General features: G+C 38.4%; 7 protein-coding genes across 8 annotated transcripts; 2 read left to right on the top strand and 5 right to left on the bottom strand.

Annotated features, from left to right (window-relative positions):
• Nucleotides 1-408: 408 nt before the first annotated feature.
• LOC104739593 (uncharacterized) lies at nucleotides 409-4,798 on the top strand. Of its 2 annotated transcripts, none has more exons than XM_087484845.1 (15): nucleotides 409-528; nucleotides 1,084-1,166; nucleotides 1,251-1,372; nucleotides 1,483-1,533; nucleotides 1,775-1,894; nucleotides 1,974-2,093; nucleotides 2,340-2,481; nucleotides 2,695-2,865; nucleotides 2,948-3,103; nucleotides 3,195-3,301; nucleotides 3,427-3,517; nucleotides 3,659-3,800; nucleotides 3,870-4,026; nucleotides 4,113-4,353; nucleotides 4,432-4,798. In XM_087484845.1, the coding sequence occupies exons 1-15, from the start codon at nucleotides 456-458 to the stop codon at nucleotides 4,663-4,665; spliced, it is 2,010 nt and encodes a 669-aa protein (XP_087340971.1). In that variant the 5' UTR covers nucleotides 409-455; the 3' UTR covers nucleotides 4,666-4,798. The 2 variants fall into 2 exon arrangements, with proteins under 2 accessions (XP_087340971.1, XP_087340970.1); XM_087484844.1 differs by having other exon boundaries at nucleotides 1,078-1,166.
• Nucleotides 4,743-6,909, bottom strand: LOC104739596 (uncharacterized). The gene has a single exon (XM_087484846.1). It carries the CDS (start codon nucleotides 6,709-6,711, stop codon nucleotides 4,906-4,908), a length of 1,806 nt encoding a protein of 601 aa, XP_087340972.1. The 5' UTR covers nucleotides 6,712-6,909; the 3' UTR covers nucleotides 4,743-4,905.
• Nucleotides 6,910-7,390: 481 nt separating this feature from the next.
• On the top strand, nucleotides 7,391-11,139 carry LOC104739592 (uncharacterized). Its single transcript, XM_010460002.3, has 15 exons — nucleotides 7,391-7,507; nucleotides 7,624-7,745; nucleotides 8,090-8,140; nucleotides 8,264-8,383; nucleotides 8,465-8,584; nucleotides 8,663-8,804; nucleotides 8,889-9,062; nucleotides 9,144-9,302; nucleotides 9,389-9,495; nucleotides 9,655-9,745; nucleotides 9,847-9,988; nucleotides 10,090-10,246; nucleotides 10,358-10,474; nucleotides 10,566-10,692; nucleotides 10,799-11,139. Exons 1-15 carry the CDS (start codon nucleotides 7,466-7,468, stop codon nucleotides 11,027-11,029), a joined length of 1,902 nt encoding a protein of 633 aa, XP_010458304.2. The 5' UTR covers nucleotides 7,391-7,465; the 3' UTR covers nucleotides 11,030-11,139.
• Nucleotides 11,140-11,205: 66 nt separating this feature from the next.
• On the bottom strand, nucleotides 11,206-12,024 carry LOC147927808 (uncharacterized). The gene is made up of 2 exons (XM_087482918.1): nucleotides 11,993-12,024; nucleotides 11,206-11,903 (listed from the first exon to the last, which is right to left on the bottom strand). Exons 1-2 carry the CDS (start codon nucleotides 12,012-12,014, stop codon nucleotides 11,374-11,376), a joined length of 552 nt encoding a protein of 183 aa, XP_087339044.1. The 5' UTR covers nucleotides 12,015-12,024; the 3' UTR covers nucleotides 11,206-11,373.
• Nucleotides 12,025-12,444: 420 nt separating this feature from the next.
• Nucleotides 12,445-13,660, bottom strand: LOC104739591 (uncharacterized). Its single transcript, XM_010460001.3, has 3 exons — nucleotides 13,523-13,660; nucleotides 13,182-13,367; nucleotides 12,445-13,066 (listed from the first exon to the last, which is right to left on the bottom strand). Exons 1-3 carry the CDS (start codon nucleotides 13,542-13,544, stop codon nucleotides 12,663-12,665), a joined length of 612 nt encoding a protein of 203 aa, XP_010458303.1. The 5' UTR covers nucleotides 13,545-13,660; the 3' UTR covers nucleotides 12,445-12,662.
• A 9,363-nt stretch (nucleotides 13,661-23,023) lies between these two features.
• Nucleotides 23,024-23,641, bottom strand: LOC147927807 (uncharacterized). Its single transcript, XM_087484677.1, has 2 exons — nucleotides 23,590-23,641; nucleotides 23,024-23,496 (listed from the first exon to the last, which is right to left on the bottom strand). The coding sequence occupies exons 1-2, from the start codon at nucleotides 23,639-23,641 to the stop codon at nucleotides 23,024-23,026; spliced, it is 525 nt and encodes a 174-aa protein (XP_087340803.1).
• An 838-nt stretch (nucleotides 23,642-24,479) lies between these two features.
• On the bottom strand, nucleotides 24,480-25,889 carry LOC104739590 (uncharacterized). The gene is made up of 3 exons (XM_010460000.2): nucleotides 25,453-25,889; nucleotides 25,114-25,299; nucleotides 24,480-25,033 (listed from the first exon to the last, which is right to left on the bottom strand). Exons 1-3 carry the CDS (start codon nucleotides 25,469-25,471, stop codon nucleotides 24,702-24,704), a joined length of 537 nt encoding a protein of 178 aa, XP_010458302.1. The 5' UTR covers nucleotides 25,472-25,889; the 3' UTR covers nucleotides 24,480-24,701.
• Nucleotides 25,890-26,793: the final 904 nt, after the last annotated feature.

Genomic DNA, 26,793 nt, shown 5'->3' with positions numbered 1-26,793 from the left:
TCACATTCGATTTTATTGGTAAGATTCACAGTTACGAGTAAAACTTTTTTAAAAGCACAATGCCTTAGAAGATACTTGAGAGAAAGAAAGACAAACGCAGTCGCACCCAAACCAAAGCAAAGAAGTCTCTCTCTAGATTCCTTTACACGTGCGTGTGAGCACCAGGCTTCGGTGGTGATCGCGTGGGAAAAGTACTGTGATCAGAAGATCAATTAAACCCAATGTGTACTTCACCACGATTTAGTGGTATCGTTGTAACACTTCAGGATCGAATCCACAGAGACCAAACAATTACACTATGAAATTATGTAGATTAAATATAGCTAAGACAATGGAAAAGTTTGTGAATCAAGTAACTATCTAAAAACGGAAAGTAAACAAACTGTTTTAATTCAAAAAGGACACATCGTAAAAATTATGGTTAAGAAACTATAAAATACCGACACATCGTACTGATGAAGAGACTCGCTGATCGGCTCCGGCATCGTTTCACTAACCATGAAACTGCTTCAAACGCCGGCCACCACTGTAAGTAATTTCACGTTAATTCTTCTCTTCTTCTGGGTTTCTTCACCCTCTGGTTTAACTGCACGATTCGATGAACTTCGCTCACTTGAGAATGGTTCTAAAACGAAATTGTGACAGTAAAGTTCGTATTTTTAGCCCGGATGAGAGAAATAAACTTCCAAATTTGTTGTTTACACCTCTTGTTTTGAGCATTTTACTTTGTTTCTTATGATACTGTTAACTGTTGTTCTTTCCTTGTTTCATCAAATTGGGTTTGTTTATTTATTGGGTCTACGTATAATAAAAATCCAGAAAGGAAGGGACTTTAAACTATCACAGAGTTACAGTTTATTGATTAGTAGTATATTTGCTTGATGATCGGAGGTAAAACGTCTTTGCAGTTTTGTTTTTAAAGACCAGTTCTACAGATCCTATATCTATGGCCGCTTCAAAAGTCTTGTTTTACACAAACATTTATGTTCTTTGATTATATCTTTGATCATATTAGTCTATTTAGTTTCTCTACAAGCAAAACTGTTGATTTTTTTTGTTTCTTACACTCAAAAAAAGGGACAGATCAAGGTACAAGTGGCCCTAGTCATAGAAAGGATCACATGATGCCCTCTCAAGGTGTCAAGCTGCATATCCATGACAGATATGTGAGGCAACTTTCTCAGTGTATAATGTCTCCTTTTATGTGTCTTTCCTTAAATGTGTTTTGACTGAAGACAGAAATGTTGCAGGTTGTGATGGACAATGGAATTCTCCAAGTTACACTGTCAAACCCAGGTGGAATCATCACCGGCATAAAGTATAACGGTCTTGACAATGTGCTCGAAGTTCGTAATAAGGAGACTAACAGAGGGTATGAGTCATGTTTATAACTCGATATTAACTTTTACTGTTTTCAGTGATTCTTTCTCTTCTTCAGTTTTTATGAGAAGCCAAGTTAATTGAAATTAACCGATTTTATAGGTACTGGGACCTGCACTGGAATGAACCTGGAGGCAAGGGAATATTTGATGTGTATGTCCTCTCTATGCATTTACCTTAACAGTCGATAGGATCCTTATTCTATTGGTCTTCATCATGCTATTGGTCGTCACATCTGCTAGTGGCATTTTTCAGTATTGGTAGAGTTAAGTTGATGTATGACTCAAAACTAGTTTTTCTCTGCCTAAATGAACTTGTCCGTTGTTACTTCTGCATCACAATCCTCTCTTGTAATTCTGTTCTCTTTTTTCCTAATCTGATGGTATATATGCAGCATCAGTGGAGTGAGTTTCAGGGTCATAGTCGAGACTGAAGAACAGGTTGAGATCTCATTTCTAAGAACATGGGATCCATCCCTTGAGGGCAAGTACATTCCCCTGAATATCGATAAAAGGTCTATATTGCATGATGTATCTTCTTTAATGAGAAACAAAAGTAGAGAAGAGACACTGACTAGATGCTCTTTCTTTCAGGTTTATAATGCTTCGTGGTTCTTCTGGAGTTTACTCATACGCCATTTATGAACACCTCAAGGATTGGCCTGGGTTTGAACTTGGAGAAACAAGAATCGCGTTCAAGCTCAGAAAAGACAAGTAATATTGTCCCTATTTTCCTAAGTCAATTTCTCTGTCTTATGTTAAGTTTAGTCTCCTTAAGATCCATTTTAGTGCACTGAGAAGAAAACCTCAAATGTTAGTGATTGCATGTACCATAGATCCCAAGCAAAAGATAGTGTCATTTTTCAGATATTTATTTGTTGGGTTTAATTGCTCGTCAACACGAGTGTGTAGTTGTTTGATATCTCATATATATATTTCCCTTGCGATTGTTTTCTACAGATTCCATTACATGGCTGTGGCAGATGACCGAAAAAGGATAATGCCTTTTCCAGATGATCTATGCAAAGGAAGATGTCAAACTCTAGATTACCAGGAAGCTTCTCTGCTCACTGCTCCATGTGATCCACGCTTGCAAGGCGAAGTATGAGTTCCATATTGTTTTAATCATTCAGAAATTAGAACATTTTGATCTTTCTCATGCATTGTTTGAGTTATTTAATATCTGCTAGTACATGAAATTGTATAGTATGATTTATGAACTTATGCTTGCTTTGTGATATATTGCAACTTCAAAGTTTGAATCCGGTAAATTCTGTTTCACGGACAACTAAATCATTTTTCTTTTCTCTGACAGGTAGATGACAAATACCAATACTCGTGTGAGAATCAGGATCTCAGAGTACATGGATGGATATCCTTCGATCCACCTGTAGGATTCTGGCAAATTACGCCCAGTAATGAGTTTCGCTCAGGCGGACCACTCAAACAAAACCTCACGTCACATGTTGGCCCAACCACTCTTGCAGTAAGTGACAAATGTGGTGGATGTTTCAATATAATACTTAGAAGTACAATATCGATCTTGGTTTCAATAACGGTTATTTCAGGTGTTTCACAGTACCCATTATGCCGGAAAAACCATGATGCCTCGCTTTGAACACGGTGAGCCTTGGAAAAAAGTATATGGCCCTGTTTTCATTTACCTAAATTCCACAGCCAGTGGAGATGATCCACTTTCCTTATGGGACGATGCGAAGATAAAGGTACGAGAGAAGCAAATTGCCATCCCACTTGCTGAATACAAAAATAGATTTGTGGTGATGTAAGGACTCACTTAAATGAGTTAATCTGCAGATGATGGCTGAGGTTGAAAGTTGGCCTTATAGCTTCGTGGCATCTGAGGATTATCCAAAGTCTGAAGAACGTGGCACGGCCCGTGGTAGATTACTTATCCGTGACAGGTATTAGTGTTATTTTATATCCTCATTTCCTGGTTCGTTCTATATTTTGTGTTGCTTCTGTAATTTGATTCTTAAAATGTTAACATTCCACCAAACACTACATATTAACATTGATTTTTGTATAGGTTCATAAGCAATGATATGATTTCAGCAGCAGGTGCTTATGTGGGTTTGGCTCCACCTGGTGGTTCTGGTTCTTGGCAAATTGAATGCAAGGTGATTTCTTCCTACTCAATTCTTAATTATTTGCACTAAGCAACAAAAAAAGAAGATTGGTTGAAAGGTATCCAAGATATCAAGGATGCTATGATGGAATTACCAAAAAAAAAAAAAAAAAATGAATTGTTTGCCAATCAGGGATACCAATTTTGGGCGGTAGGGGATGAGGCTGGCTATTTCTCAATAGAGAACGTGCGTCCTGGCGAGTATAATCTCTATGCCTGGGTCCCCGGTTTCATTGGAGCTTACTATAACGGCACAATTGTTTCTGTGACTTCAGGTAAATTAGCTCCACCAAATTAAATAGTTACTCTATATCAGCCAATTCTTGATGGACATAACAACACAGGGTGCAAGATTGAAATGGGTGATATCGTTTATGAACCTCCGAGAGATGGACCTACCTTATGGGATATTGGTATCCCTGACCGAAAAGCTTCTGAGTTCTTTATCCCAGATCCTGATCCCACGCTTGTAAACAGGGCTTTAGTCCATCATCAAGACAGGTTTATTAGCTTACGCCTTTGTGAACCAAACTACTTGTATGTGTGAATAACATAAGTAAACACTGCTTTATTATTATTATCTGCAGGTTCAGGCAATATGGGCTGTGGAAGAGATACACAGATTTGTATCCAAATGATGACCTTGTTTACACTGTTGGTGTAAGCGATTATCGCAGAGACTGGTTCTTTGCTCAGGTTCCCAGGAAGAAAGGAGACATGCATGAAGCAACAACTTGGCAGATTAGGTTTAAACTTGAAAACATCGATCAAAAGGCGAATTACAAACTGAGAATCGCCATAGCATCTGCAACCTTAGCCGAGTTGCAGGTAAACATGAAACTTCATTTTTAACAGAGATGATGTAAGTTAAGACTGTAAAGTTTTGTTGACATTTTCTGTTTGCAGATTCGAGTCAATGATGCGGAAGCAGTCCGCCCTCTCTTCACAACTGGACTCATTGGGAGAGACAATTCAATAGCAAGGCATGGGATCCATGGGGTTTACATGCTGTATGAGGTGAACATACCAGGAAACCGGCTTGTCCAAGGTGATAACACTATATTCCTGAGACAGCCAAGATGCAATGGTCCCTTCCAAGGGATTATGTACGACTACATTCGTCTTGAAGGCCCTCCATAACTTACTCTGGAATTACATAGCATAGTATATGTATTGATGTACGTATGTCGAATTTATCAATTGACACTGACACGAAAGGTGTAACAACTGAATAATATTGATATGCAAACCTTAAAGACCAAAATTTTGACAATATCAATACTGAACCTAAGACTTAATAAGTAGAAAGGAGCCACTGAAAATGTTCTCTTAAGCACAAATCAAGAAAAGGGGGCTGACTAGCGAGTGAACTACATTATGCTACATCTTCCCTGCAACTTGCTCTGCAGAACTTTTCTTCATGAGTCCCTTGTTACAAAGCTCATTAAGCAGCTCCAGAGCTTCCTTTGCCATACCTTCATAAGCTATGCCTTCTATCAGAATCGTGTATGATGTCTCAGTCGGTGTACACCCTCTATTGATCATATAAACCAAGAAATCGATGGCACGATCCGTTTGCCGAGTCTTACAGAGTCCTAGCATTATAGAGTTAAAGGTGACTGCATTTGGCCTAATACCCATCCGCTCAAACTCATGGAAAAACTTTATGGCTTCGTCTACTTTACCTTCCCTACTTAAACCACCAACAAGAGAGGAATAGGTGATAGTGTCAGGCTTTAGATCTTTCGTACGCATCTCGTCTAGCAGTTTAATTGCTTTGCCTGTTTTACCTGCTTTTGCAAGCCCATCAATGACAGTATTATAAGTGATTAGAACCGGAGAACATCCCTTGCTACTAAGTTGATTGAGTATCTCAACCGCATCTTCAACTTTCCCATCTTTGCACAAAGCAGTTAGCATAGTGTTGTATGTCACAATGTCCGGGTAACAACCACGAGAGACCATTCTCTCCAAATACTCGATAGCCCTATCCATCTTTTTCTCCTTGCAAAACCCGTGAAGCAGCGGGTTGTAACTCAAAGAGTTCGGCTGGCATCCATGATTAGGCATCTTTTCCAAAATGTCAATGGCTCGGCCAAGCAAACCTTTTCTACACAAGAAATTAATCAAGATATTGAAAGTGACAACACTTGGCGAAAAGCCTTTACGAAGCATATCAGCAAGAAGCTTCTCTGCGTCCATCCATCTCCCGGTACTACACATACTCCTCAGGATTATGTTATGTGTAATAACATTTGGTTGACATCCAGAAGACGGCATGTCATTCAAAAACTTAATCGCCTCATCCAATCTCCCTTCTTTACAAATACCGTTCACGAGAACGTTATAAGTGACAACATCTGGTGTACATCCTCTATCCCTCATTTCATCAAGAAGCTTCATAGCCTGTCCAACACCGCTATCTCTACAAGTAGCTTCGATCAATATAGTGTAAGTAATGACATCAGGATAACAGTCTCTCTGAAGCATCCTATTAAGAACCTCCATGGCTTGCTTAAGTTTCCCACTATCGCAAAGAGAACGCAAGATGGTATTGTAAGTGACAACATCAGGGGAAACACTCATCCTATCGAGAACAGATAAAGCGTTACTGATCTCCCCAGCTTTACAGTACCCACTAATCATAACATTGTAAGTTATAACATCAGGAACAGCACCAGAGCCTTCAAGAATCTCCAAGATCTTTGCCGCTTTCCTCGTCTTACCCATCCTACAGAACCCGCGGATCAACGTCGTGCAAGGAATGATATCGGGAACATTACCGTGGTAAACCATGTTCTCCAGAAACTTAAACCCTTCCTCTAATTCACCGGTTCTAACCATCTGACGCAAATGATTGTTACTCTCGACATCTTCCAACACAAAAGAAGAATTCGCAGTGGTGAAATGGCCGTTACCGTTACCATTGCTATGCCCAGAGGCAGAATAAGTTTCGAACTTTTGAGCTCTACCATTAAGACCTGAACTCTCAACCTTGGAAGCCGCCGCGAAAACAAGAACAAGTCGATTCCTTTTTCGTGACCCGAGAGAGACATTAGACCTAATAATATTACCAGTGGTACGAACAGAGACGTCAAGCTTGTTACTTCGCTTACACTCGCGATGAAATTGTTGAATCAAACAAAACCCTTCTTGTACACTGCTTGTGGACACCATTAAATCCATATCTAGAGATTTATATAACAACAAAATCTTCCCTACAGAAACGAAAGCAAAGTTCCGAACTTAGACAAACTAAACTTAATCCTCTCTAAACAAAAGGTTTTGAAGACATCATTCGAATATGAAATTTTCAAGTGAGAGAGAGGAGAAGAAGAAGAACAGAGGAGGCGGGTTGAAAGCAAGCAGCAGTGAGTGAAAGGATATGGCACTGTTTTGTTTTTTGGCGTTTTGTGAAATTTGGGCCTTTATTACAAGTTTACTCATAATTGGGCCCAAATTACATAAACTGGGTTCGGTGCGAACCGCTCTAAAATTCAAAATCCTTGGTTCTGCTCTTAAAATTTCGAACCGTATCTGCCCAATATCTCTCTGTTAACCGGTTCGTGTATACATGAAGGCTCATAATATATCTCTCTGTAAACCGGTTGGTTTTTGATGAAAGTCAAATCTGCAATTGTTTGTTATAAAACGAAAAATTCGTAATAGAGATGTTTAGAAGAGACGTAAGTGAAAGCTTTAAAACACACAACACAAATGTCGTCGAACACTAACAACCGAAGTGTTTTGACGACAAAGTCAAGATATTATTCTCCCACTATACCCTCTGCTTTATCTCCCGTCCAAGGCAACATAAGTTCTCCTAATCAGATCTATCTACTATATATATATATATTATATATATACACATACGTATAGAAAAAACATGTACATTAATTACTTTGAGGTTTAACATCAAATCGCAGAAGACATTTCATCAATGTCGTCTGTTAAGCTGCAGTTGCATGATAAGGGCAATCATGTTGGTTTACTTTAACTCTTTGTCATCATGATCTTCTCTATGTCCATTTAGCTGCAGATACCAATTAAGAAAGACTGAAACTTTTTGTATTGCTGGTCATGAATGTATGTTACCAGGTGGTGATGGATAATGGCATTGCACGGGTTACATTATCAAAGCCTGATGGTATTGTTACCGGAATCGAATATAATGGCATCGATAACTTGCTCGAGGTTCTTAATGAAGAAGTCAACAGAGGGTAAATGGGCTATATATGATCATTGTTTTGTTCCTAAGTTTATTTTTTTCAATTTGGAGTATGCATTTACTCTGTTTTACTGTCTTATAACCTTTCTATATATATTCGATAGCGTGCAATGTCAGTTTCTTGCATTTAACCGTGCCAAGACTTAATCAAGATGACAAGATTACCTAAATTAGTAAATGGCTGCTCTTAAACCAATGATTAGAGTCTTAAGATTCCATTAAGAACCCACACAAACAGTTATTATTGTATATATCTCTCTGTTTCTCTTGTTTAAATTTCACAAGTTTCGTGCCAAAAGTTTTCATTTAGATATAAAATGTAAAAGTATTCTTCAGGTATTGGGATCTCGTTTGGGGAGGATCAGGAACAGCTGGTGGATTTGATGTGTAAGTCTTCTATGCAATCTTAACGCCAAAAATATAGTTTGATCCCATAAAACCGACTTAAAGGTCCAATGAAGTTCAAAGCATGCTAATGCATGTATAATTACTATTTTCTTTTGGGACCAGAATCAAAGGAACAAACTTTGAGGTAATAATGAAGAACGAAGAACAAATTGAGATTTCTTTCACAAGAAAATGGGATCCATCACTAGAAGGCAAAGCTGTCCCTCTGAACATTGACAAAAGGTACTCAAGTCTTTTGAGATGCATAATGTTCATATTTCATGTTTTCAGATTGTGACTTGAATAAGTTACTGTCGAATATAGGTTTGTTATGCTTAGTGGGTCATCAGGATTCTACACTTACGCCATCTACGAGCATTTAAAAGAATGGCCTGCTTTCTCACTTGCTGAAACCCGAATTGCCTTCAAGCTCAGAAAAGAGAAGTAAGCAAAAAAAGAAAACTCACTCCTTCATTCACTTCTTAAACTAAATTCTTGTATTAATCTTAACTGAGATTGCAGATTTCACTACATGGCAGTAACGGACGATAGGCAGAGGTTCATGCCATTGCCTGATGATCGGTTACCTGACAGAGGCCAAGCTCTGGCTTACCCTGAAGCTATTCTACTTGTCAATCCTGTAGAGCCTCAATTCAAAGGAGAGGTAAAATGCTAATCATTTTGCTTCCTTTCCAAGATTACTAAAGAGAGGTTGTTAAGCTTTGCTTTTACTATCTTCCGGTTTTAGGTTGATGATAAGTACCAATACTCATGTGAGAACAAAGACATTACTGTCCATGGATGGATATGCACAGAGCAGCCGTCGGTTGGTTTCTGGCTCATAACTCCTAGCCATGAGTATCGAACCGGTGGACCTCAAAAACAGAACTTGACATCTCACGTTGGACCTACTGCTCTTGCTGTAAGTCCATACAGATTAATATAAAATTCTTTCCTTTAAAAATCGTTATAAATGTAGACAAGTTTAACGCTGGATCCTCAGGTGTTTATGAGTGCACACTACACAGGGGAAGATCTAGTGCCAAAGTTTAGTGAAGGAGAGGCATGGAAGAAGGTCTTTGGACCTGTTTTCGTCTATTTAAACTCGTCTACTGATGATGATAATGACACTCTTTGGCTCTGGCAAGATGCTAAATCTCAGGTTCCTCTTTTTATCTTGTTTTATTAGACTAACAAATCAAACATTATTATATTCATTTCCTAATTTGATAAGATTTTCATTCTCAGATGAATGTGGAAACTGAAAGCTGGCCTTACAGTTTTCCAGCTTCAGATGATTATGTGAAAGCAGAGCAACGTGGTAATGTTGTTGGCAGACTTCTCGTTCAAGACAGGTAAACTACTACGTGAGCCTCATTCATTATTATGTCAGTAGTACGACAAATATATCATATTTTGTGGTTGTTAACACTAATTTATCAAAATTTATGCACTAGACACACTCTTTCACTTAACGAATCATCTAAAAACATACAATAATTTATGTTTGTAAGGTATGTAGATAAAGATTTCATTGCAGCCAATAGAGGGTATGTTGGTTTGGCTGTGCCTGGAGCTGCTGGTTCATGGCAAAGAGAATGCAAGGTGATTTTGAAAAGTACAAGATAGAAATCCAAAAAAGTAGGAATGGAAATCTTTTTGATTCAAAATAACTTATCTATGAACATTTCTTTTGATTCTTGCAGGATTATCAATTTTGGACAAGAACAGATGAAGAAGGATTCTTTTACATAAGTGGAATACGGCCAGGACAATACAATCTCTATGCATGGGTTCCTGGTTTTATCGGCGACTACAAATACGATGATATTATCACCATCACCCAAGGTCTTTTACTTCTTTTCTTGCTTTTCATTAGTTCCCCAATACATATTGTTTTGTTTTTGGTTACAATATAATATGTAGTTAATATACTAGTATATGTGCAGGTTGTTATATATATGTGGAAGATCTTGTATATCAACCTCCAAGAAATGGAGAAACGTTATGGGAGATTGGTTTTCCAGATCGATCCGCAGCAGAGTTTTATGTTCCTGATCCGAATCCAAAATATATCAACAAACTTTATCAAAATCACCCTGACAGGTTTTGAGATATACATACAAATACAAATCTTAAAACACTACTGAATGAACTAAACTGACTAAAATGCTTTTTTTATTTATTTATGATTTCTGATTTTCTAATCTCTTGCAGGTTCCGTCAATATGGAATATGGGAAAGATACGCCGAACTATATCCGGATAAAGACTTGGTATATGTAGTTGGCTCTAGCGACTATAGAAAAGACTGGTTTTACGCTCAAGTTACTAGGTTCTTTCTCATCATCTCTCCGGCCTGACCATTTATTTTTCTTCATATACACTTTTCAGTCTAACCAGATTGTTACATTTTCGTTTCTTAGAAAAAAGGATAACAAAACATATCAAGGAACAACATGGCAAATTAAATTCGAACTCAAAAACATTGATCAGAGTCACTCCTATACTTTACGAGTAGCCATTGCATCCGCTACTTTTTCCGAACTCCAAGTAGGTGTATATTAACCAATCCATGTCGTCCTTTTAGTACATTTTTTTAACATCAACAAAAACAATCTGACGAAATGGAATCTTGACTCGAAACTTGGGGATGAAGATACGTGTGAACGATGCAACTGCAAGCCCGTTGTTCACAAGCGGACTGATTGGGAGAGACAACTCGATAGCAAGACATGGAATACATGGATTGTACTGGTTGTTCAATGTGGAAGTGGCTGGCTCTAAGCTTGTAGAAGGCGAGAATACATTGTTTCTCACACAGCCAAGGTCCACAAGTCCTTTCCAAGGGATCATGTATGATTACATCCGATTTGAAGCTCCCAGCTAATCAAATTTAATTTTCTTGCAAACATTGTTTCAGCAAGTATTACCAAATTTAAAATGTTTGTTGCCTGATTCGATTACTTGTTTACATATAATGCATTTCAATTTCTTCTATTTTCTTCAACTACTAATATTTATAAAATTAAACAGTTCTTGTGCCTTCAATCAAGGATCCAAGAATGCATCAGATATATAGAGCTTCATTAAAACAGTGTAAATCAATCTGAACATAAAACAAAACAGAGTTCAAGAGTCAAGCTAGAATGATAATGTGTCTCTAGACACAAAACCAAAGTAGCATTTAAAACACAGGAAGCTAGCTACTCTCTGAGGACCAGGAACTAGTAGTTAATTATCTTCTGATGACGTATCGGAATCCACACCAAAATCTTCGATAGGGTACTTGCCATCAAACAGCTCTGTCCAACGCCATATCAATTCTGCAACAGTAGTAGGTGGCATTTGGTCTAGTGGCAAGTCATCAAGCACTGTAAAGAAAACATGGTAACCCCTTTCTGTCAGAGCTTCAAGAACATAGAAAAACTCGGTGTTTTCGTCTGGGATGTCTTTGGAAACTACGATAAAAATTCCTCTATCGGCCGTGGGATTCTTGAATGCCCAGTGAAGCATGTCCAATAGCATCTTATTGAGTCTCGCACATTTTTCAACCGTTTCGTGTACGATCGAGATTTTGGCCATGCGAAATCGCCCCAGCTCTTCCGGAGTTTTGTCGCCAACATAAGCATAGATTGACGTTTCAAGATCAACATAACCCTCGATGTCAATAACTCGTTTGACGTTACGATAAAACGAACACAAATCGCGACCCTTAGGGACTGGGAAATCCTCCACGTCCCAGAAGACGCGTGTGTTACCATCTGCGAACGCATGTTAAAACAATAAGATTAAGATTACGATCACAATCAGATTCGATCAATTTGGAGAGCAAGAGATATAGATATCTTACAGGTGTACGTTAATCTGGACATGCTTTCTATCTCTACCGGAGGAGATTGAGAAACTTAAAAGGATATATATCTTAGGGTTACATCTATGGTTTACTAAATCACGATTCTACCCCTTATTACAATACATGCACAGCCAAAGTAGATGAGGCTTGTTTAGTAACTTTGGTAAACATTACTTACCATACGACGACGATGAACAAGCAAAGGCATGAACGATATACATTTTTTTTTCTTTCCAGTGGCAACATAAATCATTTTAGTTTTAAAAGTGTGTGGTCAATCCATCATTGGTTGATTAAGTTTGTTTGAAAGGTCAACAAGCTAGGCTCGTAGCCATCTGAAACTAAGTAACTAACCTATAAGAGTATATCACAAAATTAGACACTCTAATTAGACCAGCTAGGTTAGTCAGTCTACCTAAACACCTTCTAATAATATCACACACTAGATCAAAACCGCGAACTCCAAGTTTTTGGTGAGCATGAATTAATTTGGAAAGCAAAATGTTCTATTTTCATATTTTCTTCAAATATGAATTAATCATATTTTCTTCAAATATGAATTAATCATATTTTCTTCAAGTTATTGGTGAGCACAAAAACCAGCCAGAGCCCTTTTGAAATCAAAAGGTTGATAAAACATGATTGTAGATCGAGCCGCCACAGCTAGCTAGTGGTGGTACTCGAACCCCTCGCCGTCGCTGTCGTCTTCATTGTACACCTCATCTTCAGAAAGGTTTGCGCATAAAATCTCTCGTCTTCCTCCTTCATCTAACAGGGAGAAAAAATCGGGTTTGGGAATAGGATCTCCTGCATCTACTAGGCTTGTCCAACGCCAAGCAAAGTTAACATAAGGAAGTGCCACTTCTTTTGGGTCGTACACATCAGGCAAAACCAACAAGACATTGTAATTTGCAGCATTCACACTTTGAAGAAGACCGTGGAACTCATTCTCTTCCTTGATGTTTTTTGCGACTACCATCAAAGTTAATGGTATACGATGGGGCTCGTGATTGTCCGCTGCGACCAAAGCAAAGTCTACTAATATCCTATCAAGCCTGTTAAATTTATCCCCTGGAAAAAAAAAATGCATATATATCACCTTCATCTTAGATTGTACTAGAGACACAAAACCTACAATATCATAATATATATAATATAATATTTTTGAGTAAAAGGAAAAACTCACTTTTCGCTACGAAGGTGATTCCATTCTCCAGAGGATTGTCTTCAGGATCCTTCTCACCATAAGCCGTGATTGACACCTCACCTTTATAACCATATCTCCTAAGAAGAGAGTCAATAATTTCAAGTATACTGCGATTCTCAGGGACTGGGAAATCATTCACATCCCAGAAGACGTGTATTTGAACATCTGCGACGGATACACGTACGCATAAACAATTACGAAACTGAAGAAAAGAAAAAAAAAGTTTGATGCGATCGATCGGCTTAGCTAGTATAGCATGGCAAATGAAATCTAATGCAAATAGTGAAAAAACAATTTCGAGCAAGAGATTCAGATCTTACTGGCGAATTCTTCTCTGGCCATTCTTTCAACGGAGATCGAGTGGAGAAAGTAGAAGAAAATTAGGGTGTCGAAGTTATATATGGACCAAAGCCTTAGCCCTTTTTAGGGCCCACTTCCCTTTTTAGGGTTAATTGTTGGAAGATATCAAGTCAGCTGTATTCAGCGTTTTGGTCAAACAGGAATGTGAGGGTGTTAAAACCAACCGCAGGCAACAAAGAAAATCTACTCTAAACCTTCTATCTGAACAACTTCTCTTATTCTATGTGAAGCAACTTCTATTATTTACGCACCGCAAACTCCAAGATTCGATCGGTGTTTCAATCGGTTTGATACGCAATTGGAATTAATTTAGGTGTGTTAGAGTAAGTCCACTGGGGATTTTCCGTGGGATTCTCTGTGGAATTCTCAGGCCCAAAAATAAAGAAAAAACTTAAAAAAAAATTAGAAATTAGGAAAATCGGTTTCACGAGAGGGATTTTGAGAATCATATAAGAACCGATGTATGGTCCGTTCTGATTGGCCAGGAGGAAAAATATAAATGAGGTTAAACAATTTTTTTCTCTATTTTTTTCTTTTTCTTCGCGACATATTTCTCTCTCTAAGAGAAATGGCGAAACCATCGGCGATTCGCCGTTTCGCCGTGAAAATTCACCGATTCACCTTGAACTATTGGATTTTCCGGCTGAAACACGAAAGATCTTCATATATGAGAGAGATATGTCGAGGTTTCGGGTTTCAATCGAGATTCCACTCGATGTGACGATTCGTTGCTCAAGGCCTTCTATCTCCCACGGCGATAACGATGGCGGAAGGTTCCTGTGATGGGATTAATGGGACGGCGAGGTCAAGCAGCTGGCGGATCCAATCACAGAAGGTTCATCTGATTATTACCGATTAGGGTTTTTAAAGTTAGGGTTTGTGAGAATTTTAATTGAACATGCATGTGAGTCTGGGTTTACAATTCTGATCGATTGTGATTGGGTTTACAATTCCGATTGTATTGATTTCATGGGGTAGGCTAAATCTCAGAAATTTGGTAGGGTTTAACTTTAACTTTGGGTTTAGTTATGCGATTCCTTCTCTGCGGGTTTAACCAGACTCACAAAACCGTATGTTGTTGTATGTTATCTCATAATTAGTCACTTGTTATATGCTTTGTTAGTGTTAAAATTTGATTAGAATGAAGTGGTTTTATATTGTGTTTTGTTAAGGTCTCATGAACCGTAGGTTGGTGTTGTTGTCTGATTATTAGTAACTGGTTATAATCGTCTGTTGTGTTCAAGTTTGTTTAGAATAATATGGTTTTGTGTTGTGCTATATTAAAGTCTCATGAACCGTGTGTTATTGTTTGGTGACTGATTAGTAGTAATCGGTTTTATACTCTTTTGTCAATGGAAGTTTTATTACAAGTATGTGGTTTTATGTGCTATTGTGTTCAAGTCTGATGATGAACCGTGTCAACTGGTTTTCTGTGGTTTTGTGCGAGGTGTTCATGGAGTCGTGCAAGTGTACTACAGAGATGTCGTATTGAGCGAAGAGAGGTGTGTTTGGGCAAAGGCCTTTGTTGGGTGTGTTACTTCAAAAAGTAAGCAACTCTATATTTCTGATTTTGTAATTTGTGTTAAGTTTAGCTTTTTGACTTAGTTCTAACCGTTGTCGTTGTCATTTCTTCTATTTAAAATTTAATGTTTGTATTTCTCGACTTTGTAAAATATGTTTCATATTTATGAATTATGTAAAATAATGTTGTTTTCTTTTTCATGTAATATAAATAATTAAATAACTATTTCTTGTTTTGATTATTTCATAATTTATTAAAATGTGATAATTAATAAAAAATTGTTTAATAAACATTATTTTATTACTTAAAGCAACCATCATAGAGGTTTTTAGTGGAGGAGTGATTTAGTTTAAGTTGTTAATGGATTGATACGATTAGTTTAATATTAATAATATGATTAGTTAAATTAAGAGAATCTTGATCCAAGTTCTATATTTTCTTCATCTATTAATAATTATTAAAAATATATATATATATATATATATATATCAGTGTTCAAGAAAGCGGTCTAGGCGGCCGTCTAGGCGCTAAGCGCTCAGCAGACGCCTAGATGACCGTCTAACCCGCTTAAAATTACATACACTTTATTTTAATATTTATTTTTGATTTTTAAATTACATATAATTAAATTATTATGTTTTATATCTATATACGTAATTATAAACATTTATATGTTGTTAATATAACTTAAATAAATGTATTTTTCTTACCGTTGTTTATAAAAATTTTATTTTTATAACATATATTTTAATATAATTATATATATATATATATATAATGTTTTATGTTGTAAACGCCTAAATCGCCTAAAAACTGTCTAGGCCCCGACTAAGCGTTCTAGGCGCTAGGCGTTGGATCACCGCCCAAATACCGCCTAACGCTTTCTTGAACACTGATATATATATATATATATATATAGTTGCCTGCCTTTCTCAATCAAGGATAATGTGAAAATAACTAAGATACACAAAACCCAAGCATTCTTTTAAAACGCAGAGAAAGCTAAGCTAGTACTTGTGAGAACCACTAGCTTCATTTAGTACTTGTCTTTGTACGTTTCTCCAGAAGAGGACAATCCGCATCATCATCACTTTCGGAATCCGAATCAAAAGCAGCTTTGATAGGGTACTTGCCATCAAACAGCTCGGTCCAACGCCATGTCAACTCTGCAGGACCAGCTGGTGGCAGTTGTCCTAGTGGGAAGTCATCAGGCACTGTACAGAAAACATGGTAACCTTTTGCTGCCAGTATTCCAAGAACACGATCAAACTCTGTGTCTCCCTCTGGGATGTCTTTTGCAACTATGAGTAAAATTGCTTCATTAGGGTCAGGATTCTCGAATGCCCACGCAAGCATGTCAAGTATCATCTTAGAGAGTCTCGACCGTTTTTCAACATTTACGCACATGAGCGTGATCTGGGCCATGATAAAGTGCCTCTCCCCTACCGGAGGAGCTTTGTCGCCAACATAAGCAAACATTGTCAGGTCGTGACCATAATAACCCTCGATCTCAAGAGCTCGTCTGACTTTGCAACGAAAAACACACAAATCGCCATCCTTAGGGATTGGGAAATCATCGACGTCCCAGAAGACGCGTGTGTTAGCATCTGCGAACGCATATTATAATTAAACAATAAGATTACGTACGATCGATTGCGATCAATTTGGATCAAAGAGATATAGAGATCTTACAGCTGTAGCCTTTTGGTGAGTCCATGCTTTCTACCGGAGATTCAGAAAATTTACCTAGTAAGAAAAAAAAAACGAAATTTATATTAGGGTTAATTACATCTGCGGCTGAGGGATAGAAGATTCGGATATCAAGTGGTTTGCTAAATCATGATTCTACCCCTTAATTACAATACATACAAAACCAAGTGGCTGATGGTACTTTAGTAAATTGCTCAACATTACTTCACCTATTCGCCGACTTTGATTCGATTCTTCACTGTCTTCGGACTTTTCTCCTATTTAGCTGCAATCGATCGTACGTAATCTCAATTTCTCTCTCACAATATCTTTGTTTTCTATGATTTAATTAGGTTTTCCCCCTTTCAATTTCGTGTTTTGGAATTGTATATACTTAGATTCGATTTGTTCATAGATCTACGATCTTTGTCTTCGATTCTTCACCTATTTAGCTGTTTGTCTTCGGACTTTTCTCTGGACCTTGTGAGCAGCTTTCCTCTTCATTGTCGGTATCCGAATCAAAAACAGCTTCGATAGAGTACTTGCCATCAAACAGCTCAGTCCAACGCCATGGTATTACTGCTTCCATCCCATACACAAGTGAAAATGGTGTTTCACTGGTTGATGACTTAGTGGTCGTGCGGTAAGCCCATAACACGCCTGGAAGCTCTTCTACCCAATTTCCTTTAGCCTTTTGAAGGCGTTTCTTCAACAGTTGCACAATAGTTTTGTTTGAAGATTCCGCTTGACCGTTGGATTGCGGATGCCTTGGCGTTGCGAAGCTTAGTTTTATGCCCCAATTTTCACAGAATTCCTTCACCTTATTACATGCAAATTGGGGTCCGTTGTCAGTGACAATTTCATGAGGCACCCCAAATTTGCATATAACATTCTTCCATATAAAGCTTCTGACTTCCAGTGCTCTGACTTGGCTAAACGCCTCTGCTTCTACCCACTTTGTGAAGTAATCAGTTACTGCCAATAGAAAAACTTTCTGAGCTGGTGCCGTTGGCAGTTTCCCGACTATGTCCATGCCCCACTTCATGAATGGCCACGGAGAACTAATTGTCTTCAAGTTTTCTGGTGGTAGCCTCGAGATATTAGCAAACCTTTGACACTTGTCACCGTGGCGAACAAATCGTACGGCATCCTCGCTCATCGTAGTCCAGTAATATCCAGCTCTTTTGGCTCTTAGCATTAGGCTTCGTGCGCCTGAGTGGTTTTCACATTCTCCTAAATGCAATTCTGCCAAAACTGTTTGAGCTTCAACCGTCGTAATACACTTCAAGTAGGGGCCAGAAAATGACCTACGGTAAAGTTTTCCTACGCTGAGAATAAATCGTGCAGCTTGCTGCTTGATCTTTCTGCATTCAGCACGGTGCATTGGCAGCACGCCATCCCGAAGATAGTTGAGGATTGGAGTCATCCAATTCGTCGTTTCACTGATTGTCATGACAGGAGACTTTTGCGGTTTTACTACTTGGTTAGTCGCTGGCCATTGTAGGATCAGTAGTGGTACATTGACTGAGGTGTCCGTTTTTAGTGCGGATGCAAGGTTGGCGAGTGCATCTGCATGATTGTTTTGCTCCCTTGGGATCTGATTAATCCTGCAGCTGCTAAACTCTTTGATAAGTTCCTTCGCCACACTCAAATATCTAGCCATACTAGAATCCTTGGCTTGATAATCCCCTTGGGTTTGATTGACAACTAGCTGTGAGTCGCTGAAAACTTCTAAGTTCTGAGCTCCAAATTCTCGAGCCAATGTTAGACCTGCTATCAGTGCCTCATACTCTGCTTCATTGTTCGTGGATCTGAAATTGCATCTGACAGCTCTTGAAGCTATCTCACCCATAGGAGACATAAGAACCAGGCCGAGGCCAGTTCCTCGAATATTGCTAGAACCGTCGACATAGAGCGTCCATTCGCCGTTTCTTGCCCCTTCATGGAGCATTTTCACTTCTTCTATCACTTCTGGGATCATGTTTGGTGCAAACTCTGCCACAAAATCGGCCAATACTTGAGATTTGATAGCTGTGGTTGGTCTATATATAACGTCATATTCTCCAAGTTCGACTGCCCACTTTGCCAATCTCCCTGACATCTCTGGCTTGTGGAGCACTGCTTTGATAGGTGATGAGGTTACTAACACAATAGGGTGAGCTTGGAAGTATGGACGCAGCTTTCTCGCCGCTGTTATTAATGCAAGCGCTAGCTTTTCCAGGTGGCTATACCTTGTTTCGGCTTCTAAGAGAGACTTGCTCACATAGTACACAGGATATTGTTTGTTTTCTTCTTCACGTACGAGGACTCCACTGACTGCATATTCTGACACAGCAAGATACAGTAACAACACTTCTCCGTCCTTAGCTTTTGACAAAACCGGAGGCGAAGTAAGATATTCCTTCAAATGTTTCAGTGCTTCCTCGCATTTGTCATCCCATACGAAATCTTTCGGCTTTGGCTTTCGTAAAGCTGCAAAGAAAGGATGAGACCTGTCGGAGAGTCTCGAGATAAATCTGCTGAGTGCAGCCATCCTGCCAGTTAGTTTCTGCACTTCCTTCACGTTTCTTGGTGGAGCAATACCCTGAATTGCTCTTATTTGGTCTGGATTGGCTTCAATTCCTCGATATGTGACAATATACCCAAGGAACTTGCCTGAACTGACACCAAAAGAACACTTTGACGGGTTTAGCTTCATCTTATATTTGCGTAGCGTGGTGAATGCTTGATGTAGGTGCACAATGTGGTCTTCTGCCGCCAGTGACTTCACAAGCATATCATCGATATAAACCTCCATAGCTTGACCAATTTGGCTAGCAAACATCATATTCACCAATCTCTGATAGGTGGACCCAGCGTTTTTCAAACCAAACGGCATCACTTTATAGCAATATATGCCTCGTGTAGTCATGAATGATGTTTTTTCCTGGTCATCTGGATGCATTAGGATTTGGTTGTAGCCGCTGAAAGCGTTCAATGAAACTCATCAGTTGATGTCCAGCGGTAGCATCTACGAGTTTGTCAATGTGAGGTAATGGGAATGGATCTTTAGGACATGCCTTATTTAGATCAGTGAAATCTATACATACCCGCCACTTTCCATTTTTCTTTCGAACGACCACCACATTGGCTAGCCAATCCGGATAGCTTACTTCGCGTATGAATCCTGAATCCAGAAGATTTTGGACCTCTTTGTTAATTATCGAGTCGCGTTCAGGTGCAAACTTCCTTCGCTTTTGTCTAACTGGTGGGTGATCTGGGTCTACTTCAAGTCGATGCATGATGACATTTGGGTCAATTCCAGGCATATCAGCGTGCGTCCAAGCAAAGCAGTCCGCGTTTGATCTGAGAAAGTCGATTAGCCTTTTCCGTATATCTGTTGGGAGTTTCGAACCCACGTTTACCCGTTTGTCAGGATCGTCTTCGAGTAATGATATCGCATCCAATTGTTCCACCTCTGGTTCTTCCCCATGAGGTGCCAGCGGTGGCTTCTGTAATTGCTATAATTGCTGACCTTTACCCTTTAAGGTAGTCTGATAACACGAGCGTGAACTCTCTTGTGCCCCTGCTATCTCCTTCACTCCCCATGGGGTGGGAAATTTGATAATCTGGTGTAGAGTCGATGGGACAGCACCCATGTCGTGAATCCAAGGGCGCCCCATAATGGCATTGTAAGCCGAAGCACAGTCCACTACCAAAAACTTTGTGTGTTTGTTAACTCCCTCAGCATACACTGGAAGTGTCACTTCGCCAACACTCTGCTTGACCTCGCCACTGAATCCCACTAACGGGATAGATTTTCGTGTCAATTCTTTTTCGTCGAGACCCAACTCTTTATATGCTTGCATATAAAGGATGTTGGTTGAGCTTCCATTGTCGATTAATATCCTCTTCACTAAGCAATTAGCCACTGTCAATTGTATGACTAACGCATCATGATGCGGGGTTGATACACTGCTCTCACTCATTGCAAAAGATATTGTGCACGCTGGCATGTCGCCTTGCGTAGCTTGCCCTTTGCTTTGACAGTTTTTGACAGTTCTGGTATTTCTTTTTGCAGCTGAATGAGTTATCCCGCTTATTTCTGATCCTCCAGAGATAACATTGATAACTCGATCATGTTTTGGAGGAGAAACCAGACCGTTGGCAATTGCAACTTGTTTGTTGCTTTCACCATCCAATCGATTTTGGGTTTTATCAGACAAGTATTCTCTCAAGTATCCTTTCTTCAACAGCTCATTCACTTCCATCCTCAATGAGATGCAATCTTCTGTTCTGTGGCCGTGATCATTGTGAAATTCACACCACTTTGAGGTGTTACGCTTGTTGTCAGGTGCCTTCATCTTTGGAGGCCATCTCACGTTTTCACCCATCTCCTTCAGTACACCGACTAAGTGTGCATGCGAGATTGAAAGGTTACTAATATCTGGCCATGTTGATGATCTGGGTTTCACGTCGTCTGCTCCGCTCAATGGTCGATGTGTGTTCTTCCTTCCACTCCTGGCGTTTTCATCACGAGGTCTTTGGTAAGGCTTATCATCCCTACTTGTTCTCTCGTTTCTCACCACACGAGAATCAGATCATGGTGAACGTCGCTGGCGATAAGCCGAATCTTCCTCCCACTTGATCTGTGCCCATGCACGTGAAAGTACGTCTTCCATTGTTCTGCACTGATACTTCGTAAGTTCCTTGTACAAGTCACCGTCTGGAAGCAGGCCTCTTTTAAATGCGGAGATGGCGGTTGACGTGTTGCAACTTGGTATCGATACTTTTTCCTTATTGAATCGTCCCACATAGGCACGTAATGGCTCGTCTCTCTTTTGTCGTACCTCATAAAGGTCATCCGCTGTCTTTTCCAGGTTCCTGCTGCTAGCGAATTGCTCAACGAAGAGATCTGTCAACGATGCAAACGAGTTTATTGAGCCGTTTGGTAGGTTGATAAACCACTGAAGCACAGCCCCCGTAAGGTTTGAGCCAAATCCCTTGCACATAGTAGCCTCTCTGCACTCTTTTTGGATAGCCGTCGTGAACATCCGTTGTTTGTATTGTGCGATGTGGTCATCCGGGTCAGATGTTCCATCATACATCTTCATTGTTGGTAACATGAACTTTCTCGGCATCTCCGTGAGTGCAATTTCGTCAGAAAAAGGTGTATCAGCATACGAGTGCAAGTTGCTTTTCCGAATCGGTGGAGCCACTCCTGGCAGTCGTTCAATCATAGCTTCTACTGCACCCAAACGTTTTGCAATCATAGCTTCCAAGTAAGTGGCTTCGGCTGACTTGGTGTATGGTTCATGTTCGATTCCTATCATGCGCTGTGTGTTGACAACTTCTTGTTGATCCGAATTTTCTTCACGGGTAGGGTTTTCACGCGCCTGCCTTTTGTCAGGGTTTCTTCCGCCGCTCTCTTCTTGACGAGGAGTTTCCAGTCGTCCATCTCCCGTTGTGGGTGTTCGATTGTTGGTTCTAGGCGTTGAGGTAAGGTCCTGCATCTGACTCACCTGCACGCCACGAAATCTAGAGCTTGCTTCGGTGAACATCCTCCCTGCTGTCATCAGTGAGGCGTTCTCCTCCCGTAGTCTAGTGTTATCAGCCTCGATCTGTGATAACTTCTGCACAGCTTCGTTCAGCTTAGTAGTTAAGGCTTCCAGCTGACCAGCAACAGTCGTGTCGATGTTAGTCGTGTCACCTCCGTTTCCCGTCATCTCACGTAGTTTGCTCTAGCCCCTCCTTCTAGCGCCAATTGTTTGGGCAAAAATAATTGATTCGTTTAGAGACTACGGAAACAGGAAATATATGTTGAATAATCGCTTTTTATTGATCAAGGTATCGAGCTCCAATACAAGAGTTTAAGGCACAACGAGTCAATTTTAAGAACCCTAGCAAAGCTTTGGAATTGAGTCGTGTGGCTGTGTTTTTGGTCTCTTATTTAGCTCTCGATTTCGTGTCGTATTGTGTTGATCTCGCTCCCTTTTTATAGAGAAGTCTCTTTACCCTAATCTTCATGGGATTTGGGCTTGAGTCACCGCCTCTACACGAGATAAGGTCGTTTTGAATATGTTCCTCAAGAGATAGACTCGAATATTCTCTTAATGACATTAGTAGCCATATCCCGACATTGGTAGCCATATTCCGACATTGGTGGCCATATCCTGTTACGGCCGGTATTGACTGAATATTCTAGAGAATACGTAATTCTCTATTATTTATAGAGTATATCATAATAATAATAGAATTTATCTATTATTATTTACATGATTAAAATTATGCCCAACATCAACTCTGCAGGACCAGCAGGTGGCATTTGTCCTTGTGGGAAGTCATCAGGCACTGTACAGAATACATGGTAACCTCTTTTTGCCAGTATTTCAAGAACACGGCCAAACTCCGTGTCTCCATCTGGGATATCTTTTGCAACTATGAGTAAAATTGCTTGATTAGGGTTAGGATTCTCGAATGCCCACGCAAGCATGTCAAATATCATCTTAGAGAGTCTCGACCGTTTTTCAACATTTACGCATACGAAGGGGATCCCGGCCATGACAAAGAGCGCCTCCTTCTCTTCCGGAGCTTCGTCGCCAACATAAGCAAAGATTGACAGCTCGTAACCAACATAACTCTCCATCTCAAGAGAGTCTTTGACTTTTCTAATAAAATTACACAAATTGCGATCCTTAGGGATCGGGAAATCCTCGACGTCCCAGAAGACGTGTGTGTTAGCAGCTGCCAACGCATATTATAATTAATTAAACAATCATAAGATTACTACCGATTGCGATCAATTTGGATCAAAGAGATATATAATAGTTATCTTACCGTTGTGTAGTGGTGTGTCCAACATGCTTTCTATCTCTACCGGAAGAGACATTGACAAACTTACAAGAAAAAAGATTGACAGTTTTAGGGTTTAGAAGGGAGAAGATGATTCGGATCTTGTTATCATCAAGTGTTTTGCTAGATTACGATTCTACCCCTTAGCGGCTGAGGCTAGTTTGTTTATTTCCAGTGGCAACACATAACCTTTTGGGTCTTATTGGACCTCAAAAGTGGAAAAGAAGATCAGAAGCTCGTTCAAGTACCCTTTTTTGCCATTGTCCTGATGTATTTTAGTTTCTCTGGTCTTGTAAAAGCAATCGATCGAAAAAGATCAACAAAACAATCTACTATCTTCTTCTTCTCTGTTATTTACGTTGAGGTCACAGGCTTAATAATTTCCCTTCTCATCTAAACTATACTTAATTATTCTATTTCTCATATATTTTTTACTAATTAATTGATAAATTCAAAACAGTGTGGTCCAGCATTGGTTATAATTAAGTTTAATTTGTTTGAAATAATACAAATATAACCTCACTATACAACAAACTAGACTAACCATCTGAAATTAAGCCATATCACAACAAAAATAGAAACTCTAATTAGACCAGCTTGGTTGGTCAGTCTATCTTAACACCCATCTATTATCATCACACACTAGATCAAAACCGCAAACTCCAAGTTTTTGGTGAGCATGAATTTCGATTCGCAAAGAAAAGTGTTATATTTTCTTCAGTTAATTAAACCAGCTAGGTTAGTCTATCTAAACACCATGTATTATTTACAGACGGGATCAAACTCCCAAGTTTTTGGTGAGCATGAACTGATTTGCAAAGAAAAGTGTTACAGTTTCTTCAACTAATCATCATATTATGAAAACAACAATCAAGGATCCGAACAGAGCAAACGTACGTAATTAAAACCGTACAAAATATCACTTGAACTCAAAACAAATCATGGTTTAAGACAAGAATGATAACATGAAATTTCGTACACAAAACCACCAGAGCCTTTTAAAATCGAAAGTATCGATCATATTGATATAACGACATTACTTTAGATGGAGCCCAGCATCACCATATCATCAGCGTACGTACCTATCATGTTCATAATCACCAGATAAACTCTTGTTTCCCTCGATCTAATAGGGCGAGTAATTCGGTTTCAGGCATAGGATCTCCTCCCTGTAGTAGGTCTGTCCAACGCCAAGCTAAGCTAACAAAAGGAAGTGGCACTTCTTCTGGGTGGCACACATCAGGGACTACTAATAAGACATTGAACCTTATAGAATTCACGTTTCGTAGAAGATGGAAGAACTCGGTATCTTTCTTGATGTTTTCTGCGACTACCATCAAAGTTAATTGTACAAGATGGGGCTCATGATTGTCCGCTGCGGCCAAAGCAAAATCTACTAATATCTTATTAAGCCTCCAATATTTATCCCCTGATGGTAGAGACACATACACACATACAAAATCTTAATACAATATAAGCATATGTTCTGAGTAAAAAGGAAAAACTTACTTCTGTGTACGAAGGTGATTCCATTCTCCAGAGGATTGTCTTCAGGATCCTTCTCACCATAAGCCGTGATTGAGACCTCACCTATATAACCCCGTCTCATAAGAACAGAATCAATAATGTCACGAATCTTGCGACCCTTAGGGACTGGGAAATCCTTCAAATCCCAGAAGTCGCGTACTTCACCATCTGCGAGGTTTAAGCAAATATTCAATTACGAAACTGAAGAAAAAAACGAAAAAAAAAAATCGATTCGATCGATCGGTTAGCTAGTTTAGCATGACAGATGAAATCTTATCCTGATAAACGCAAACAATTTCGAGCAAGAGATTCAAATCTTACCTCTGAATTTTCTGCTCATTGTTTCAACGGTGATCGAGAGAAGAAGAAGAAGAAGAAAAAATCAAAGAAGATTAGGGTTTAGCTCTTGCATGCGCTGCAGATATATTTGTTGTTTTAATTGAATGATTGAGATTTTGTGCATGCAGACGACTACTTTCTTTTCAACCGTTCGATCTCATCAAGTGGTTTATTTAATTTCGATTCTACCCTTTAATTAATTTTCCTTGCTTCCCATCACTCTTTCAGAAAGTATAACCAAATTTGATTTAAAATGTTTGTTAGTTGGCTAAGGTCTTGATTGGAAGAGCATATAAAGAAGCTTTTTTTATTTTATCATCCCATCAACATTTATTAAGAAAACATATAAGAGAGCATTTAGAAGTTACAGATGCTTTCATATGGTCTCTTCCTATATGCTCTCATTTGAAGTATTTCTCAAACATTAAACTCTAAAATATTAATATATATTAAATTAATTTTAAATAATTAATTTATTTTGTAAAAATAGAAAATTATGATTTTATAGAAGATAAATTTATTTGTTATAAGATAATATATATGAGAAACTACTTAATGTTATTATTGAAAATAATATAATAATTTATTTAATACATTAAAATATTAATGTGGATATAACATTTATAATATATATTTTTGTTTTATTTTAGTTTAGTGTGTTATATTATATATATTTTAAAAAGTTATTGAAATTAAAAATGTAAATATAGATATAAACTTATAAACAATTATAATATATATTAATTATTTGTAATTAATGTGTAACATTATAAATATATATAATTAAAAATTATTAAATTACACATTTATATATATAACAATTTATAAAATTTATTTAATCTAAAATATATATTTTAAAAATTATATAGCAATGAGTGATAATTATATTTTATTAATAAAACACATTTAAATTATATTTTTTTTAATTAATATCATATATTAAATATAAATATAATATCTAATACTTCACTGCTATATCAATCAACTAAATGTGTTATATTAATCAAAGCATACAGTTTATGCACCTTAATGCTTATACTGCATAATGCTAATGCTCTAGTATATGCTGATCTCCTGTTCTTCCATAAAATAATCTGCTTTTTCCTGGATACTCGGGTTCAATCAAGCCCTAATTCAATCAATAAAGGCAATATGGATGAAAAATAATATATTTCACAGATACAAGTGAAAAAAGAAGGTTCTAAAATAAACCAGTAAATAATGATAACATTAAATTCTTTAGGCTAGGTAAAGTCTTTTAATATATAATTTATCTTAGAAATGAATTATAGTGACATAAATGGTATGAAATATTTTTCTTTT

Source organism: Camelina sativa, chromosome 14 (assembly GCF_030686135.1).
Source record: "Camelina sativa cultivar CO46 ecotype springtype chromosome 14, ASM3068613v1".
NCBI classification, from domain to species: domain Eukaryota; kingdom Viridiplantae; phylum Streptophyta; class Magnoliopsida; order Brassicales; family Brassicaceae; genus Camelina; species Camelina sativa.
Note: the sequence above shows the minus strand (reverse complement) of the source record. Positions and strands in the feature narration are given on the sequence as shown.

Excerpts from the sequence above, each read along its gene's own strand:
- LOC104739596 (XM_087484846.1), bottom strand. The coding sequence starts at position 6,711 with ATGGATTTAATGGTGTCCACAAGCAGTGTACAAGAAGGGTTTTGTTTG.
- LOC104739590 (XM_010460000.2), bottom strand. Across the intron at positions 25,034-25,113 it reads AATCACCTTCGTACACAGAA|GGGATAAATATTGGAGGCTT; the intron begins GTAAGTTTTTCC and ends CTCTACCATCAG.
- LOC104739591 (XM_010460001.3), bottom strand. The coding sequence starts at position 13,544 with ATGGCCAGAGAAGAATTCGCCA. Across the intron at positions 13,368-13,522 it reads GGCCAGAGAAGAATTCGCCA|ATGTTCAAATACACGTCTTC; the intron begins GTAAGATCTGAA and ends TATCCGTCGCAG. Across the intron at positions 13,067-13,181 it reads AATCACCTTCGTAGCGAAAA|GGGATAAATTTAACAGGCTT; the intron begins GTGAGTTTTTCC and ends TTTTTTTTCCAG.
- LOC147927808 (XM_087482918.1), bottom strand. The coding sequence starts at position 12,014 with ATGTCCAGATTAACGTACACCT. Across the intron at positions 11,904-11,992 it reads GTCCAGATTAACGTACACCT|ATGGTAACACACGCGTCTTC; the intron begins GTAAGATATCTA and ends ATGCGTTCGCAG.
- LOC104739593 (XM_087484844.1), top strand. The coding sequence starts at position 456 with ATGAAGAGACTCGCTGATCGGCTCCGGCATCGTTTCACTAACCATGAA. Across the intron at positions 1,534-1,774 it reads GGCAAGGGAATATTTGATGT|CATCAGTGGAGTGAGTTTCA; the intron begins GTATGTCCTCTC and ends GTATATATGCAG. Across the intron at positions 2,094-2,339 it reads TTCAAGCTCAGAAAAGACAA|ATTCCATTACATGGCTGTGG; the intron begins GTAATATTGTCC and ends TGTTTTCTACAG.
- LOC147927807 (XM_087484677.1), bottom strand. The coding sequence starts at position 23,641 with ATGTCTCTTCCGGTAGAGATAGAAAGCATGTTGGACACACCACTACAC. Across the intron at positions 23,497-23,589 it reads GGACACACCACTACACAACG|CTGCTAACACACACGTCTTC; the intron begins GTAAGATAACTA and ends ATGCGTTGGCAG.
- LOC104739592 (XM_010460002.3), top strand. The coding sequence starts at position 7,466 with ATGTCGTCTGTTAAGCTGCAGTTGCATGATAAGGGCAATCAT. Across the intron at positions 9,063-9,143 it reads TTGGACCTACTGCTCTTGCT|GTGTTTATGAGTGCACACTA; the intron begins GTAAGTCCATAC and ends CTGGATCCTCAG. Across the intron at positions 10,693-10,798 it reads CTACTTTTTCCGAACTCCAA|ATACGTGTGAACGATGCAAC; the intron begins GTAGGTGTATAT and ends TTGGGGATGAAG.